At 28.9% G+C, this 16858-nt stretch overlaps 2 protein-coding genes across 2 annotated transcripts; both read left to right on the top strand.

Moving 5' to 3' along the window:
* Positions 1–1664: 1664 nt before the first annotated feature.
* Positions 1665–6336, top strand: LOC123296947 (aminoacylase-1-like). The gene is made up of 8 exons (XM_044878682.1): positions 1665–1820; positions 1914–2083; positions 2946–3117; positions 4050–4196; positions 4278–4465; positions 4626–4855; positions 4917–4977; positions 5900–6336. The coding sequence occupies exons 1-8, from the start codon at positions 1718–1720 to the stop codon at positions 6056–6058; spliced, it is 1230 nt and encodes a 409-aa protein (XP_044734617.1). The 5' UTR covers positions 1665–1717; the 3' UTR covers positions 6059–6336.
* A 347-nt stretch (positions 6337–6683) lies between these two features.
* LOC123291120 (forkhead box protein P1-B) lies at positions 6684–15396 on the top strand. Its single transcript, XM_044871584.1, has 4 exons — positions 6684–6952; positions 11217–12157; positions 14119–14351; positions 14815–15396. The coding sequence occupies exons 1-4, from the start codon at positions 6893–6895 to the stop codon at positions 15300–15302; spliced, it is 1722 nt and encodes a 573-aa protein (XP_044727519.1). The 5' UTR covers positions 6684–6892; the 3' UTR covers positions 15303–15396.
* The last annotated feature ends 1462 nt before the right edge of the window (positions 15397–16858 follow it).

Consider the following 16858-nt stretch of genomic DNA (forward strand, 5'->3'; position numbering starts at 1 on the left):
TCCATGTAATCCTTAAAAATACCTCTACAGCAAAGTTTGGACGATAAATACTTAGTTTGCAATTTTTGTACCAAAAAAAAAATGCCTCCTTTTATTTTTTTTAGATCGGGTCCTACTTCTCTTGTTGCTAAGTTAAGTTTAACTTAATTTCCCTTTGCCCGTTAACATATCTATGAAAACAACCATAGGTATATGTCAGAAACAGAAGCAATTGAGGTAGCTGCTTATAACATAAATATATTATGTTAACTAAGGGTCCTAATAGCAGAATATTAATCATACTTTTGTCATTTATATTCATAATTTAATTTTTGTGTGTGTTTTTTTTTTATAAATTATCGTTGAGTAATTCAATCTTATCAAGACTAATCTTTTTGTATTATAAATAAAATACTTTATCTAAATTTTATTATATACCTAAAACCAAAGGATTGAATATGGTGTTAAACGTTATGTTTTAGAGACTATAGTGAAACGTTATTTAAAGACTTAAAGGAAAATTTCAGTTAAATCTTTCTTCGTCCAGTATAAATTACATAGCTCTCATGGAATGAGACTCGGTGAGCAGTACCCATGCCAAATTTTTTTGTATGCTCCCAGACTTGTTATGGTATTAAAAATAATAATACAGGTCTGTTTGTGTAGTCTCAATTGAGATCTGCAAACTTACAAAAATAATACAAAATACCAATTATTATTATAATGCAAATAATAAATTGTAGTACCTAAAATGTTTTTTCTTATAATGATAGCTCCATAGTCAGACTGAGAGGCAACGAATTCATCTGAGCCTGTGCTTCTTACGACATGTCTACCTACGTAATTGCTTATAATGGAATTTTGCGAACGGCTTGCAAAATGCTCAGTTAGCTTGTGCTCTGTTGAATCGTAATAGGATACAGTTTAGAAAGATAGTGAGCCTTTCGACAGGACAGTAGAGGTGGAACTCATTTTTAGTTGAACTATACTGCTGAGGCTGTACAAACTAAGGTTCGGTTTGTCTATAGCAGAATGACAAATTGTAAAACTTCTTTGATGATTCTACAATTTCATAAATTTTGTAAATAATAATAGGCACTGAAAGAATTTGGATTGAATAAAGATGTATTGCAATTTAGGCATTGCAGGGCCTTATCAGAAAAGAAGTACAAATAGATTTTCAATCCTAACTATTATCAATTTCATTGTTCTATATACGAACTCTATCTATTTCTATATATTTAAAAAGGCCTTATTCCTTTTGTTGTGTTAACAAGATTAGAAATTCATATCAGACGGTATAAAAATATGTTTTGATTTGTGGTTAAAAACAAATTTTATCATTGTTGAAGACAACCTGTTGTCACACTTGTAAAAACAAAATATATCTATTTATATCATACGTAACTTGCATAATTTTCAATATATAAATAGAATTTAAAAAATTAATTCTACTAATATGTTTATAAACATTGTAAAGAGAAAGTAGTTTTTACAAATTCGTTCAAAATTCAACAAATTTTAAAGCAATTACATATTATATTATTTAGATAAATTACATTAGATATATTGTTGATAACGCATAATATAATTGTTAGGTGTATTTGTCTCACTTGGAATCATAAATTAAAGTGTCGGTTTATTCCATGATAGCAATTATTTACTTAAAATCATTTAAAACAAATTAAAATAGTTATTTTATTCATTATTATAAGTTAGTTGAAAATACTCAGTCAATATGAGCACATCAAAAAATAATACTGTTTTCAGTAAAAATGAATCTGTACGTACATTTCAAGAATATCTACGAATTCCATCGGTACAACCAAATATCGATTACAGTAAGTACAGTGCATGTAAAGAAAATTCAATTATAATATGTCAAGTGTGCTTGAATTATATGAACATCATAAAGGGTTCCTAATATATTTTAGGTGAATGTATCAATTTTTTACGAAGACAAGCTGATTTATTAAAATTACCGCTTAAAATATATGAACCTGTACCAAAGAAACCAATTGTTATTATCTCATGGTATGGAAGTGAACGAGCTCTCCCTGGTATTATTTTGAATAGTCATATGGATGTAGTTCCAGTTTTTGAGGTAATAATTCCGTTATCGAGAAATCATTTTCATAAAGAAATCATAAAGATAAAATAATAAAACAGTATCATTTAACAAAAAGAATACTATTTCTCTAGTTTCTATTAGGTAATAGCAATCAGATATAATATACACACTGCATGAGACTACTGAACATATCGCGCATGGAGTCTAGAGAGTCTCTCTCAGAGTGAGCATCATATCGCAGTGGGCAGTACCGGCGAATACGGATCGGATCATAATTATTTTAACAACTAGAATAATTCACTACCTACCGCCTCTTTTACTAGCGGTACATTCTTGAACTATTCGATATTACTTCGTTAAGCGGACACCGATTCCGTATCAGTACTCTCAACTCTGCCTAAATCTCTAAATCAAATCATGAAATAATGTGCTGACGTTGAGTATATTTCTTTACTACTTTGTGTCTTCTTGCATTTTTACTTTATTTTCAACAAATCTATTTTTTAGTAATATTGTTTGACTAACGATAATGATGGAAACAAACGATTTGCTTAAATTTAAATGATATTGCCTCAGTAATTGATTTCAATAAAACCTAAAAATACATTAATAATTTAAACTAACTCTTTTATCCAATTTGTGTTATACCCAATTCAAAGTTATTCAAACTGGGACATTCTTGCATATGAGTTTGGGACATATCCGCACAGGAAATTTCCTTCGTAGTGCGAATTATATTGTTAGCAAAATGTGCTTTTAAAACCACACCATTTTCGTAGTTTGCCCTTTTGAACGCTGATATGATAATATTCTGTCAAAACTAGAGATTAGGGAGGCTATGAAGGTCATTATAGATAGAAGAAACTAATAGTAATTTTGATAATTCTTACACAAGGACAAATGGACTTATCCACCATTCAGTGCTCATATCGATGAAAAAGGGAATATATTTGCTAGAGGATCTCAAGATATGAAATGTGTGGGAATTCAGTATTTAGAGGCCATTAAACGCTTACGAAAAGCTGGAGTTTCCTTACGTCGAACAATTCATATTTCATTTGTACCAGGTAAGTATCGAATTCTGAGTTTTAAAATTGTATTAACAAATTGTGAATTTATTTCCTTTACGCCAGCATCAAGGAGTCGGTAAGACCGAGCAATTTTAGTAGAAATAGTGCAATGGCAAAATGCTCTTGAATATTAAAAATAGAGATAGTTCTTAATGCGGAATACGATGCGTTCGTGGATGTCATAATGCAAGGAGCTAAAAATAGCACATGTTCGCAACTGTTAAGAGATAGAGGAAAATTTATATTACAACGTTATTAAGTTAACGGAAAAAAAATTAGAAATTGTTAGTTCTTTTAAAATAATATTCTAATATAAATTTGTCACTACCCTGGTGGAAAAAATATTTGAAGAAAGAATAAGAAATTCTGAAAAAGTCTTAGGAACTTTGAATTTCTCAACGTTTTCGGACTAGTCTAATTCAGAATTATTCAGAGTTCTTAATACTTTTTTAAAGTTTCTAAGACTTTTTCAGAGTTTCCTAAGACTTATTAAGACTTATTATTTTTTCAAATATTTTTTCCACCAGGGTATCTTTTACTACTCTATATTAATTACTCAGGTACCAACATGACCTATTTTGGGCCCCCGCATTATGTAACACTTGCGACCGCATAAAATTCTCCATTAAGAGTATTTATTTCTGATAAAATCGCTGGATCTAATATAGGCGCCCAATATACCCCCAGCTTGTAGAGACCTTCCATGAATCTTATATATTGTTGTTCCATAATTTGGGGGAATGAGAGTTTCTTCTTAGTTATATGCCCATGAATTGAGGCTCTCAGCACAAAAGCGGCTTAATCCTCAATCCTCAATTTTTCATATATATATATATATATATATATATATAATTGCGTTGACAGCCTCAGTTATACTCTCCAAGATATAAAACAGTTTACATTGATAAACAAGGATTTGATAATTTTAGATGAAGAAATTGGAGGTCATGATGGTATGGAAACTTTTGTGAAAACTGCCGACTTTCGAGCGCTAAATGTAGGTTTCGCATTAGATGAAGGCATGGCGAATCCAACCAATGATTATGCTTTATTTAATGGTGAACGTTTTATTTGGCGTAAGTGACTTTTTAATTTAGATAATGTATAAAAAGTACTTAAGTATTTTAACATTTAGTAATTTTTTTGTTATTTTATAGAGATTTTAGTCAGATGTCCAGGTACACCTGGCCATGGTTCGTTGTTGCTGCCAAATACAGCTGGTGAAAAACTACACTATATCATCGATAAATTTATGACATTTCGTGCTAAGCAAAAAGCTCGTTTGGAAAGTGATCCAAAATTGTCAATCGGCGATGTGACATCTATAAATCTTACAAGACTTTTCGTAAGTCAATAAATTTTTCTTTTCACTATTACAGGAGTTAATTTTAAATTACCCTTTTATGGCATTCAAAGGAAATAACAAAAGGAGGTATTTGAATAATATTTTTAAGCTTTACTCTTCAAATATTCTTACATGATAGTAAAAAAAGATATTTATACAGGGAGGAGTTCAAAATAATGTTGTGCCACCAGAGTTAAGTGTTGTGTTCGATATACGTTTGGCGGTGACCATGGACGATGTTGCGTTTGAAAAACAAATTTTACAGTGGTGTAAGGAAGCTGGCGAAGGAGTTACCATTGAATTTTTGCAAAGAAATAATCGCGCTCCTGTAACACCTTTAGACAATACAAATCCATGGTGGATTGCCTTTAAATCTGTTACGGATGAATTGTAATTAAATTATTTGTAAATTGAAAAGTTTTTGTACTAACAAATTTAAACTTTGTTCTAGGAAAATGAATTTAAAACCGCTAATATTCCCAGGTGGAACAGATAGTCGATATATAAGAGAGGTAAAGATAATAATAAAGTCCAGGATTTCTTGGTTATACTGTTGAGGCTAGTTGTATCCGTTTTGTTTTAAATCCACATTTTTGGAACTTATCCACGAACAAACTGTCAACACAAACTAATTTTCTGTGCTTTTTTGAGTATTCTATAAATAGACTCTTAGATTTATTTTCATCCTAGACAAGCTTATAATCTTTTAATAATGAAATTTAAAGCTGGAATTGGTATTATTTTTGCGAATATTATGTTGAGCAGAAAGGCTAGAACAATAAGCACCGTTATTTAAATATTGGCGTTAAAACTATTTCTTTCTCGAAAATTTTAGTTAAACTACCACTAAGTATACGTTTCTCAATAATTTTTTTACGATTTCTCACAATTACTCAGTACTCAATCCAGTTCAATTTGATTAAAACTGTTTCCTCGCTCTCTAAGTCCTTAATATTCATTATTAAACGATAAAAAATTTGTAGAATGGTTTAAATATTTTTAATATCACTTTGAGAGATCAGACTTTATGTCGTGAACTTTGAGCATAAATATCTCTGTAAATATTTAACTTAGAGAAAAATGATCAGACGATGAATTATAGTAACATATATTTTCTATTATAAAAATTTCGATTTTCCTAATTTCGGAAGAATTTTCAAAATGAAATATTGTTAACATTAATTTCGTTTCATATTATGCAACATAATAAGTACACCCTGTATATTTCAAATTTGAAAAAAAATATTATATATTTACTTATATAATTTAATACAGTTTATGCTACACTTATAGTTAGCGACAAAACATATTTTATAAAATGATTAATGGTACGGAACCCTTTTAGATCAGACCTCTCACTCCAGAAAAAGCACTTAAATATTTGCTTGCTGCAAAAATTTTATTAGAGAAGTAACAAAAATATTATTTTTTTAGGTGGGATTACCTGCAATAGGATTTTCTCCGATGAACAACACTCCTGTGCTATTACACGATCATGACGAGTTTTTAAATTCGGATGTATTTCTACGTGGAATTGACTTTTATGAAAAATTAATTCCTGTTATAGCGAATATTGAAGAACGTTCAGGTTAAAAAAAATAATAATAACCCAAGACAAAAATTGTTACATTTGAAAATTGAAAATTTATTTAAAAAAATTTATTATAGGTTAATAAAAAAAAAAGTTCATCCCCTTTGTTTAAAATATACCTACCTATGTATTTGTTTATAGACAAATGAATTCCAGTTACAAAAAAAAAAATATTTTGTTATTGACTGTATAAATTTAATCATCCTACCTCACCTTATGCAATATAATGGACCTTCCCCAAATGTATAATGAACTTAAAATATATTTTACGTAGAAATTACCAATAATTTTTAATTAAAATATAAAATAATCATAAATTAAAAAAATGTGTGAAAATTAACACATTCAAGAAAGAACTACGAAAATAAATATCGAAATAAAATTTTTTTTTTGATTTTTCCTATCATTGAATGAACTCAGTTCAACAAAATGCCGCCATATTTGTATCAAATTGATTAGCCCGGCAAATTATTCATCAGTGTTATATTTTACATTGACTAAATTTTTAACGTGATCAATTGACTTATTACAGAACGATTACTGATAAAAATATTTGATATTACATAAAAATTTCAAAAAAGTGTAAATATTGGATCAATTCTATATTTAATAGACCATGTGCATTTGTTATTCAGTTGTAAAGCCGGTGAGAACCGCTCTGTCATTTTTTTAACCAATGAACGCTCGGCGGGAAAGACATGTGGTCGTTATTCACCAATGACGATACACAGATTTGAAATTGGAGTCTGCTCTTTATGCAAGTTGTCTAAAGTTGTATACAGTTGTGTTGATGTTCTGTGTAAGTACTGTCATTGTGAGTATTTTTAAGTAATTATATGTACGAAATTGAAGATTTTTCTTTGGGACAACACGAATTATTTACAGTAAAATATCCAGTAAGTAAAATTAAATTTTTTTGTACATATTCGTACTAGGTTTAAGTTATAAAGTTGTGAAAAACTACAAATTATATTATTTGTATTTGCATGACATCAAGTAAATGGAATAGTCCATTAACACTCTCCCGCTCTTTTGCCGTAAATATTCGGTTACAATGGTCGACTGTATTCAATTTTATTCACCGGTTACTAGGTTTTGTTTACATGTAAAGTGATTCATTTTTATTAAATTTAGAAGTCATAGTAAACAGAATAATATTTTCAAATATTTTCTGTTTTCTTTTGCTTTTATAAACGGTTGTTTATTTTCATTAAAAATCGATATTATAGTATTTCACTTCATTCAGAATGAAACAAAAGACAGATAATCTATCATTATTACTTCAATCTTTTGGTTCTCATATATCCGATAAATTCGATGTTCATTTTGATAAAAATTACTATTATTTTCATAAATTTCTAACTAGGAGTACGAATTGAAATTATTTGATATCAAGTTGAATTTATCCCTCCATTATTTTTTATGATGACAAAGATAACAATATTAATGTTAGACAAAGTAAGGATGATAGTTACTAGGCATCTGTTCAATATTCAGTACAGTTTGCACAAAAAGTCAGGGGTTTATTGTTTCATATTATTCGACTTCATATTTTATTACTCTTGAATTAATTTTTTCCCATCTAAAAGGTGTATCAAAATTATTTATTCGTTATCTTATTTTCTTAATTTTTTTTAATATATATTGTATTTAGTTAAGATAAAATTTAAAAAAATTTTACAACTAAGTATTAAATATTTGTACTGAATTTGCTTTAAGTAGATAGATTGTTATAAAGGGGGGTTTTTTAGGGTGAGAACTTTAGAGGAAATGTACAATTAAATAATTTGTTTATTTTTAGGGAAGTAATTTTTGTTGTGTGATTCGTTTTTATTTAACTAAAATTGAGTTACTTTATAAATACCTAGTGTTTTTTTTTAAAACTAGGTATTTATAAAGTAATATCTTATAAAAGATGTAGGAAATCGTGATTTTCTTTACTTCAGATTTATCCTGCTACCTCTATGTCCTTTTTTTATTTGTTCCTTCTAGGTTTATTTCTTGCAACAAATTGAAGGATTTTCTCGCCGAGAAATTAGTTGAGCGAGCATTCTGTAATTCAAACTTATTTATTTTATGCCTTTTTCGAATAAATTTTCTCTTATGTAAAAAAAGATGCATGTATATCGGACTATCTGGATATAACAAATATTTGCGCCTGATTGTCTTCAAAGTTACCAGATAGTTAATTCATGCACTACCAAGATGGTAACAGTCAAGATAATTGGGTATTACTATTATTACCCTTTAAGATTTGAAAATCTAAAGGGAATGGAGATTTGTTACACAAATTTTGAATCCCCGGCGCAAAAAAAGGTGTTATAAGCTTGACCGCTCTGTGTGTATGTCTGCCTACCTGTGGCATCGTAGTTCTGTGGCATTTGTCGGGGTTGTGAATTTCACTTTTAACTTATTTAACTAAAAATTGTTAACGAAGCCCTGTCTCATTTATGATACAGCGGAACGAAAAAAATCTTAAGGATTTCCTGCTTAGAATTTTATTATCTATACCAATGTTCTGTATTGCCCAAACGCAATCATACTTTATAGGTATATGTTAACATAGGAAAATTTTTTTTAAATCTTTCGCTTTTGTCCTCAGACTTGAAGCACTTAGCGAACCGTGGCTCTATGAGTGGCCCATTACTGAAAAGAGTAACTGGTTAATATTGGTTTTCTAATGTTTTGAAAGAAATTTGTTTTATTTAGAATATTTTAAAATGAACGATTTTCATTGACATATTTAATTTTGAAAATTCCGCTGAATTGATTGTCATCTGTAATATTATTTTAAACACCCCACCTTGTGTGCTTACATCGTACCATAGTAAAAAGAAGATTGTTTCTTTCTTTGCGAATTTAGAACGTTCCCCCGGTGTTCAAGAACTTTCTGAACATACTATTCGTATGTTCGTACATCTCTACTGCTTACCTAAGTTATTTAGTGACCAATGAATTTATTCTTAAATATTCTGAAAGATTTTGTGTCTTCTCATAAGAAATAAGTGTGTTAAGGAAATATTTACAACCTCACCGTTACTCCGTTTGGATAAATTCAAACTGGAAGCATTGATTACTTTATAGTTAAAGTATAATTTAACCTCCCTAGACTTGCCATTGCTTCCACAATTTGATTATAAAAACTTTCTATTAGTAAAGGGAGACCAATGGCTATAATAATTAATAGAAGACATTAATTGTGAATCGGGACAGTAGATAGTTGAGAAGAAAAGTCCGTACATACACTTTTACTTAAATATTTTAAAACATATTAATGACTGGAGATTTTTTAGACTAGGGTAAAATATTTTTTGAATATCTTAGAAACAAAGAACGTCTATCTTTCATTTACCTAACACGAGAACTTTAAAACCGGTTAATAGTGGTTAGTAGGCGTGAAGTAGTTTTTTTTGAATATTTCCCATGATTTTGACCTGAATTCTTTTTCGATAGTCTACTTATAAACGTATAATTTTTAAGCAAATATAATTTAATGCTTAATTGGAAAATATCCAATTTATAATGATTATTTTCTTAATGAAAATAAATACATATTTTTCATTTTAATAATAAAGTCTTTAATATTTTTATTAAAAGTGTGTTGAATATCTTTCTCGGTAAATTGTGTATTTATACGTACAATCATAATATCCATCTCACCCGGAGATTGTGTACTGTCGGGTTAGCGACCGCATTGAAGGCTGTTAGACCTATAATACCTCCTCTATGTATAAACTACTAAGGCTAACTCAAACGATGGTTGAGTTAGAGTTCTTTTGTATAACATTCGTTATAGTAAAATAATATGTATCTAATATTTTTTTCGATATAAAAATTAAATAAATATATTCGAAACTTATTTTGTTCTTATGATATATTTATTATATTTTTAGTTATTTATAATTCGTTATCTAAATATTTAATTATGCATAATTTTCTTATCTACTTAGATTATGATAATAAACATAATAATATTATTTAATTTAGTATACAAAATTATATCCGATTTTTGCATTACTAATCAATATTTTGACGACTTCAAAATTATAAGGAAATTTTTTTTATTATTAAAAAAATTTATTAAATGGTTGGTCGAATTTAGTTTGTTTTTAAAAAAAGTAAACTAAACATTTATTTAGTTCCTTAGGTGATTTATGAAAACCTGTCTAACTACATTAGAAGTAGATTCAAAAAACATTTTTATTTACATATAAAATCAATATTTTAAACTTTGGTACTAAAAATAATACTGGCAATGCCATCTATTAAGATCGTGATGAATTACATTTTATAATCGTTTTAATAAAATATGTTTTTAAAAGTTACTTTAATATAATTAATATATTTGAAATAACGCTTATCTTATTTATCAACTAGGGTCCTTCATTTTTATTGACAGATTAAAAATTTGGATAATTTTGGACATTTTATTAATTTTTTATTTTTTTTATTTTAAAGTTAGAAATTCAGTACCTTGATAATCGAAAAAATCCATTTGAAATGTTACTAATAAATTTTCTATAAAAAAATATTTATACGGATCTCCAAGTAAATTAAAGCTATGAAAGCTTATTTTGAGGAATTTTAAAATTTTTTTGTATAAAACTGTACCTTTTTATGGATATAATGGAAAATAAAAAACTCGCTCTCCAAAAGTGGAACACTTCAGAAAATGGTACAAATATCTCCAAAAGTTTTTTCCTTAATTCCTCTACGTACATTATAAAATGATGGGAGATTTTTTATCGATGCCATGTAAGTTCATTAGGGATGAACTAATCTAATATTCTGATCACAATCCATTAAAAATGAATTCTGTCTTTATTTCTATGTATGCTTGAAGAATGTGCTCCACATAAAGAGAAAAGCTAAAATAATATAATTTTCAACATTCAACACTCCACCCCCTCCTCGTGAATGTGAAATCCTATTACCTAGTCTTATTATCTACGTAAAAGTCTATATAGCCAGTCCTATTACCTACTTAGAAGTCTATATAGTCCTATTACCTACGTAGAAAATTTCGATGAAGTTGATTTATGAGGAACCTAGACTAATATTGTTATGTTTTTCTCGTGGTTATTACTTATATTCGAAATGAACCATATAATATGATTTAGTTGCATGTTAATAAAGAAGTATTTATTTTTTTGTTTACAGTCTACTGTAAATGCTTGTCCAGCCTCAAAAATGGATCTATACTTAGGATCATCAACGTTTCAAGAAATGCTGGATATAGATATTAAAAATGAAATGGATAACGTATTTGGCGGACATGAACTAACATTTAATTTTGCCGAATTATCTGACGTAGATGATACTGGTTGTCTTGGTGATGGTGACTCAAATGTATGGTTTTCAAACAACTCAAATCATTCCAGTTCGAATTTATTTGAATTACGTAACGAGGGAGCTTCACGCATGGTCAATCCAAATTCAGTAATGCCATTAAATGTTTTAACACGAGTATTAACGCCAACGCTGGCGTCATCATTGAATCCTGATGTTGATACTCCATCACCTAAACGTAGTCATTTAACATTTTCACCGGCATCAATCGATCAAAATAATTCGATCAAGCATGAAGATATGACTGTTAGTATTGTGAAAAAGGATTTAACAGAAAGTTTAGAAAAAGTTGACGAACAACCACCTCAAAAACCTATAATCGAAGAGAAAAAATTACTAAACAATACCATAAATGATCGAAAAGAAACACAATATTTTATACAAACTAAACAAAATTTACCTAAACCTATTCATATATTAACAACGAAATCAATGGCGCCCAAAATTACAACACAAAATGGCCATAGTATTCTTGCTAGCAATATTAAAGTTAGTACAAATTCAAGGCAAGTACTTGTTGCAACGCCTACAATTACATATAGTCATTTGGAGAATAAAATAACACATTCACAGAATAGATCGCAACAAATTGTACAGAATACTACAACGATAAATCGTAAAAAGAAAACACAAGAGGAGGAAGAGAATCCGTTTCCAAAGCCTACATATAGTTATAGTTGTTTAATTGCAATGGCCTTGAAAAACAGTCGAACGGGTAGCCTACCAGTATCTGAAATTTATAATTTTATGTGGTAAGTAAGACATCCTTTTTTAATATATTCCTACATTTTAAATACTTCCCAATGCTAAGTTAACATTTTACTATTGGTGTATCTCGACTAAAATGTAAAATCTTCGTACGATAAAACATAGAGGTGTCGTTATGTGACCAAATTGTACGATAATCCAACGTATGCAACATAATTTTGCGATAATTTTTTGAAGGCTATAAAGAAGGAGAACGATCGCTATGTACTAAAGCATTAGCGCAACTGTCCCTGAAAATTTGTAGAATTTATAGTTCATTTTCAGCCACCAGCCGCGCTGTCGTCGGTAAGTAGTATATTAGCGCACAACAGCCCGCATTTAATGATACAACTTAGCGATCCCAGCGCCTCACTTATTTTTTTAAAATATTGGGGACAATATTTTCTATTGCGATCGTTCTCCTTCTTTATAACCTCCATGATATTAAAAGGTCAATGGATTTTGTTGAAGAAAGAAGAACACAGTAATAAAATTAAAAATTTTTTGGAACCATTCATTGATAAAAGTTCTAAGAAGATATTTTAATTTAATGTATCATTTTAGATATTTGTGATTTAAAGATTAAATAATGATTAATTATTTTCATACTTCGCGCTCAATAATAATAAGTGAGACGTCTATGCCTTTCTAATTTATTGAAAAATTAAATTATTTTAGAAAAATAAATATTGTTTATTTAATATTTTGCTTATTAAAAATTAACATAGCTCACATAAATAGGCTTTAAAAAAATTTTCTGTTAGTACGATAAATTGAAAAAAAAAAACGATAATTTTACGGCCCTGAACACATAATCCTGTCGGCCAACTATGCTAACACTACCAACTACTCTTACTATTTTTAATTTTCATAAAACCAATGGTTGGGGAAAGAGACTCTACAGGCCAAATAATACCGGCAAGATTTTAAAAAAAATTAGGTATAGCTAATAATAGGCCGTCACGTGACTAGTCAAGTTGCCAACTAATTTGTATTCAACGAATTTAAATCTAAGATACAAGTAAAATTAATGAACATTTGTATCACGGAAATGTAATAAAATGCTTTAAAAATATTGTAAAAGATGAAATTTATACGTCAATTTGACTAGTTAAGTGATTGAGCCCGCCATGATTATAATAATTTTTGGATAAAGTCGGATCGCTGCCCCTCTCACCTCCACCATGCTGCTACCGATGGCACTAGTGACAGCATAACCTATCTATTACGAATTTATTTTTTATTGATACAAAAGGAATATTGAAAAGATTATCCTTGGCATTTCTTTATAAAATTTAATTCAGTCATGACAAAAAGCTAATGTCGATCACTTTGAAAGTTTCTCGAGAAGAATTTGACATTCCCGCGATTTCCGACTCTACCTAAAGCATCAATCAAGTGTTACCAGCAGGGCAACGTAATATCTAACATCTGCTTCAGAAACGTCAAAAACCAAAGTTTTTTATGTTTTCTTTTTGGAAAGCGCCGTAAGGTTGTTTTTTTTTTTTTGCATAAACAGAATCTGTGATAAATTTTCTTCATGATGAAAACTTTTTTGAAACTCAATCACCGATTAATTTTTGTACAATTAACATTATTGCGAGTTCTTCCATAACATACTGTGTTAAAATTTCCAATTTTAAAATGACATAATTCACAAGTTCCAAAACTGTGTTTATTGTGATTAAGGGACTTTGAACTATCATTTACCGCAAAAAAAAAGAGCATTCACCATGCTTGCTCAAATAGTCGAACTACTTTAAGAATCAAAACATTTGCAAAAAAGTAATTTTTGAAACCTTTAAGTCCAAATCAAAGCAACCTTCCCGCTCTCATCCAATTTGTTGTGCCTAAATATATTTTTATTTACAAAATCTTTTGAATTTAAATAACGTTCTAATATAGACCTTATAATATATATAGGAAAAAACTTCAATTTAATACTTATGCTTTATTTTATTCATAGTGAACATTTTCCATATTTCAAAACTGCACCAGCTGGTTGGAAAAATTCAGTGCGACATAATTTATCCTTAAATAAATGTTTCGAAAAAATTGAAAAACCCGCAGTGACTGGATCACAGAGGAAGGGATGCTTGTGGGCAATGCATCCAGATAAAATTAGTAAAATGGATGAAGAAGTACAAAAATGGTCGCGGAAGGATCCGGCAGCTATTCGACGGGCGATGGTATATCCAGGTACTAAGTGGAACATATTTTCTTCTCATTTCATACTTTTCTATTCACTTTTTGGCATAATGTTTAATGATGTCCCCCCAAAAAAATGATTACACACTAACTCTGTTCGAACGTATTTTTAAACGGCTGTTTTCTCATATAACAATGGTAATTTTTATAGGAATAGTCTAGAGATCTCATAAATTAAACTTGATAAACATTTTTCTGTAAAGAAAATTATAGCATTTTTCCGTAATATTTTTTTGATGAAATAAATTAATGTTATTTGTTACGCATTTAAATATTGTATTTCTCTAAATTTCATTAAATACCGAAAAATTTTAATCTTGCATTACACCTAATTCCGAGTTCTAATAGAACCCATCACCAAATTTTTTTCATGCTTCTAATTTTGGAGGAACTATCTTAATATTTAAAATATTTTGAATAATATTAAATTTTTCTGGTGTTATTGTGTTTACAGAACATTTAGAAGCGTTAGAACGAGGTGAATTAAAATATGGTAGTGAATCATATGGAGATTCAAGTGGTTCAGGTGCATCTGATTCAGAGACCGAAGAACATTGTGATGATATCGAATCAGATAATAATATTACAATAAAAGAGGAAGATATTAATTCTCAATCAGATTTTATTGAAATCAATAGTTTAGGCGATTCGTACGACGAAGCAAGTTTAACTGATTTCGATAACGAATACGAAAGTGTTGAAGGTAATTCTGATCTAGTTGAAACTGATGACGACGCCCTACGAATGGAAATCGCATTGGCACAACAAGAACTATTTAATTATCAAGCAGCTCAACAATCATCAGCACAAAAGCGTATGCGGCTATCGGCAAGTAATGTTGAATTTATGTATCAACCACTAACAGCTGGCCGGCGAAAAACTCCATTAGTATTAAGAAATAATTCGAACACATCGTTTATTGAAATTATTAGTGGTGAATAAAACTATTTGGTGAGTTTATAAACAAAAACATTGAGTGATTTTTATTTACTTTTTCCAATTAGAAAGGATTTTTTTCAAAAATTTTCATTTCACACGCGACATTACAATATTAAAAAAACTACACTTACGTCACAATATTTGGAAACAATTGAAAATTGTTATTTGATTTTTAGATTTTTCTGCCAGTAATTTTACTGTTTCTTGCATTTATTTTCCCGTAAGAACATTTTTTTTAAAACTAAAATTATTGCAACTTGGCTCAGATTAATATTGAACTATACGAATAGTTCATACACAGTTTTTCAATTTCAGGATTCACTGTTGTCTCAAAAATAATTCACTTCTCCGTCATCTCTTAAAAAATTTAAAGAAGTTTTGAAGAACTCATTTACAAGTGGTTTAATTTTTGCATAAGCTTTAAGCATTTTTTCTACTTACTCTGAAAGACGATTAAAAAAATTATCCTGAAAGACGACTCACAACATTGATCGTTATTTTAGTAACTTTAATTTTTAACATGCTTAAAAATCTCGTGAATTTTTTTTTTCAATTTTTTCCAAAGATTTTTTTTTCTCAAAAAGGACATCAATTTATTTAATTTAAAATTTGAGTGATTGGATTATAAGAAATTTTTTTATATATTTTTTTTGGTCGTTATAAAAAACGACACGAAATTATTTTAAACTATTCCGTAACGGAATTCTTAATTTATATACAGGATCTTTAAAAAAAATCTTAAAAGTTTGTTTTTTCAAATTCCAAATGTCTGACAAAGTAAGTGAGTGACACGTAATCAATTGGTCTCAAATTTAATAAAGTATGTTTCTTATCAAACGCATTTTTTCTTTTTTTGATAAAGCAACTTTTAAGATTACAATTTCTGTATGAAAAGAAAAATTTTACTGTTTTATTAGGTAAAATTTTTTGTTTTATTTATAGTAAAATTATATTCAAGATATATTTATTTTTGTTTAAATTTACTTAAAATACAATGGGACCAAATGAATAGTTAAGGGAATTATATTATTCGTTTAATAGATTTTGGGTTTTATTTTACGTTAAACACTGCGTGCAATTGAAGAGATAATATTTTGTAGGTACATTATAAATCACTCATGTCACATATATGATTTTATTCAATTATATTTAAAACTTTCTTAAAATTTATAAAGCAGGTTAATTATTCTTTAACCACGGCCGAAAGTACGTACTTTCTGCTTCTGTTGGGAGGTAGAAAGTCCGACATTTATGCTTTGGTACCTAAGCGTAAATGTGGGGCTTTCGGATTCCCAACAGAAGCAGCGATTACGTACTTTCGGCCGAAAATTAACAAAAATAGTATACATCACACGGGCAGAAAGTTTGGGAGCCCTGAATATCGCGCAGTTCAGGAACCTCAAACTGCCCTTGTAGTATAGTGTACTAATTATTCTAATCGATAGTGACATGCGATTAAGACAATCAATAGTTGGGACGTGTAAGCATATTTTTTATATTTAAAATATTTTTCGTACTGTTTTTTATACTACTTAATATTCAAATTATTCTTAAGTTGT

The sequence above is a fragment of the Chrysoperla carnea genome, chromosome 1 (assembly GCF_905475395.1).
Source record: "Chrysoperla carnea chromosome 1, inChrCarn1.1, whole genome shotgun sequence".
Taxonomy (NCBI): domain Eukaryota; kingdom Metazoa; phylum Arthropoda; class Insecta; order Neuroptera; family Chrysopidae; genus Chrysoperla; species Chrysoperla carnea.

Excerpts from the sequence above, each read along its gene's own strand:
- LOC123296947 (XM_044878682.1), top strand. The coding sequence starts at position 1,718 with ATGAGCACATCAAAAAATAATACTGTTTTCAGTAAAAATGAATCTGTA. Across the intron at positions 3,118-4,049 it reads TCATATTTCATTTGTACCAG|ATGAAGAAATTGGAGGTCAT; the intron begins GTAAGTATCGAA and ends TGATAATTTTAG. Across the intron at positions 4,466-4,625 it reads TAAATCTTACAAGACTTTTC|GGAGGAGTTCAAAATAATGT; the intron begins GTAAGTCAATAA and ends ATATTTATACAG.
- LOC123291120 (XM_044871584.1), top strand. The coding sequence starts at position 6,893 with ATGTACGAAATTGAAGATTTTTCTTTGGGACAACACGAATTATTTACA. Across the intron at positions 12,158-14,118 it reads GAAATTTATAATTTTATGTG|TGAACATTTTCCATATTTCA; the intron begins GTAAGTAAGACA and ends TTTTATTCATAG. Across the intron at positions 14,352-14,814 it reads ACGGGCGATGGTATATCCAG|AACATTTAGAAGCGTTAGAA; the intron begins GTACTAAGTGGA and ends TTGTGTTTACAG.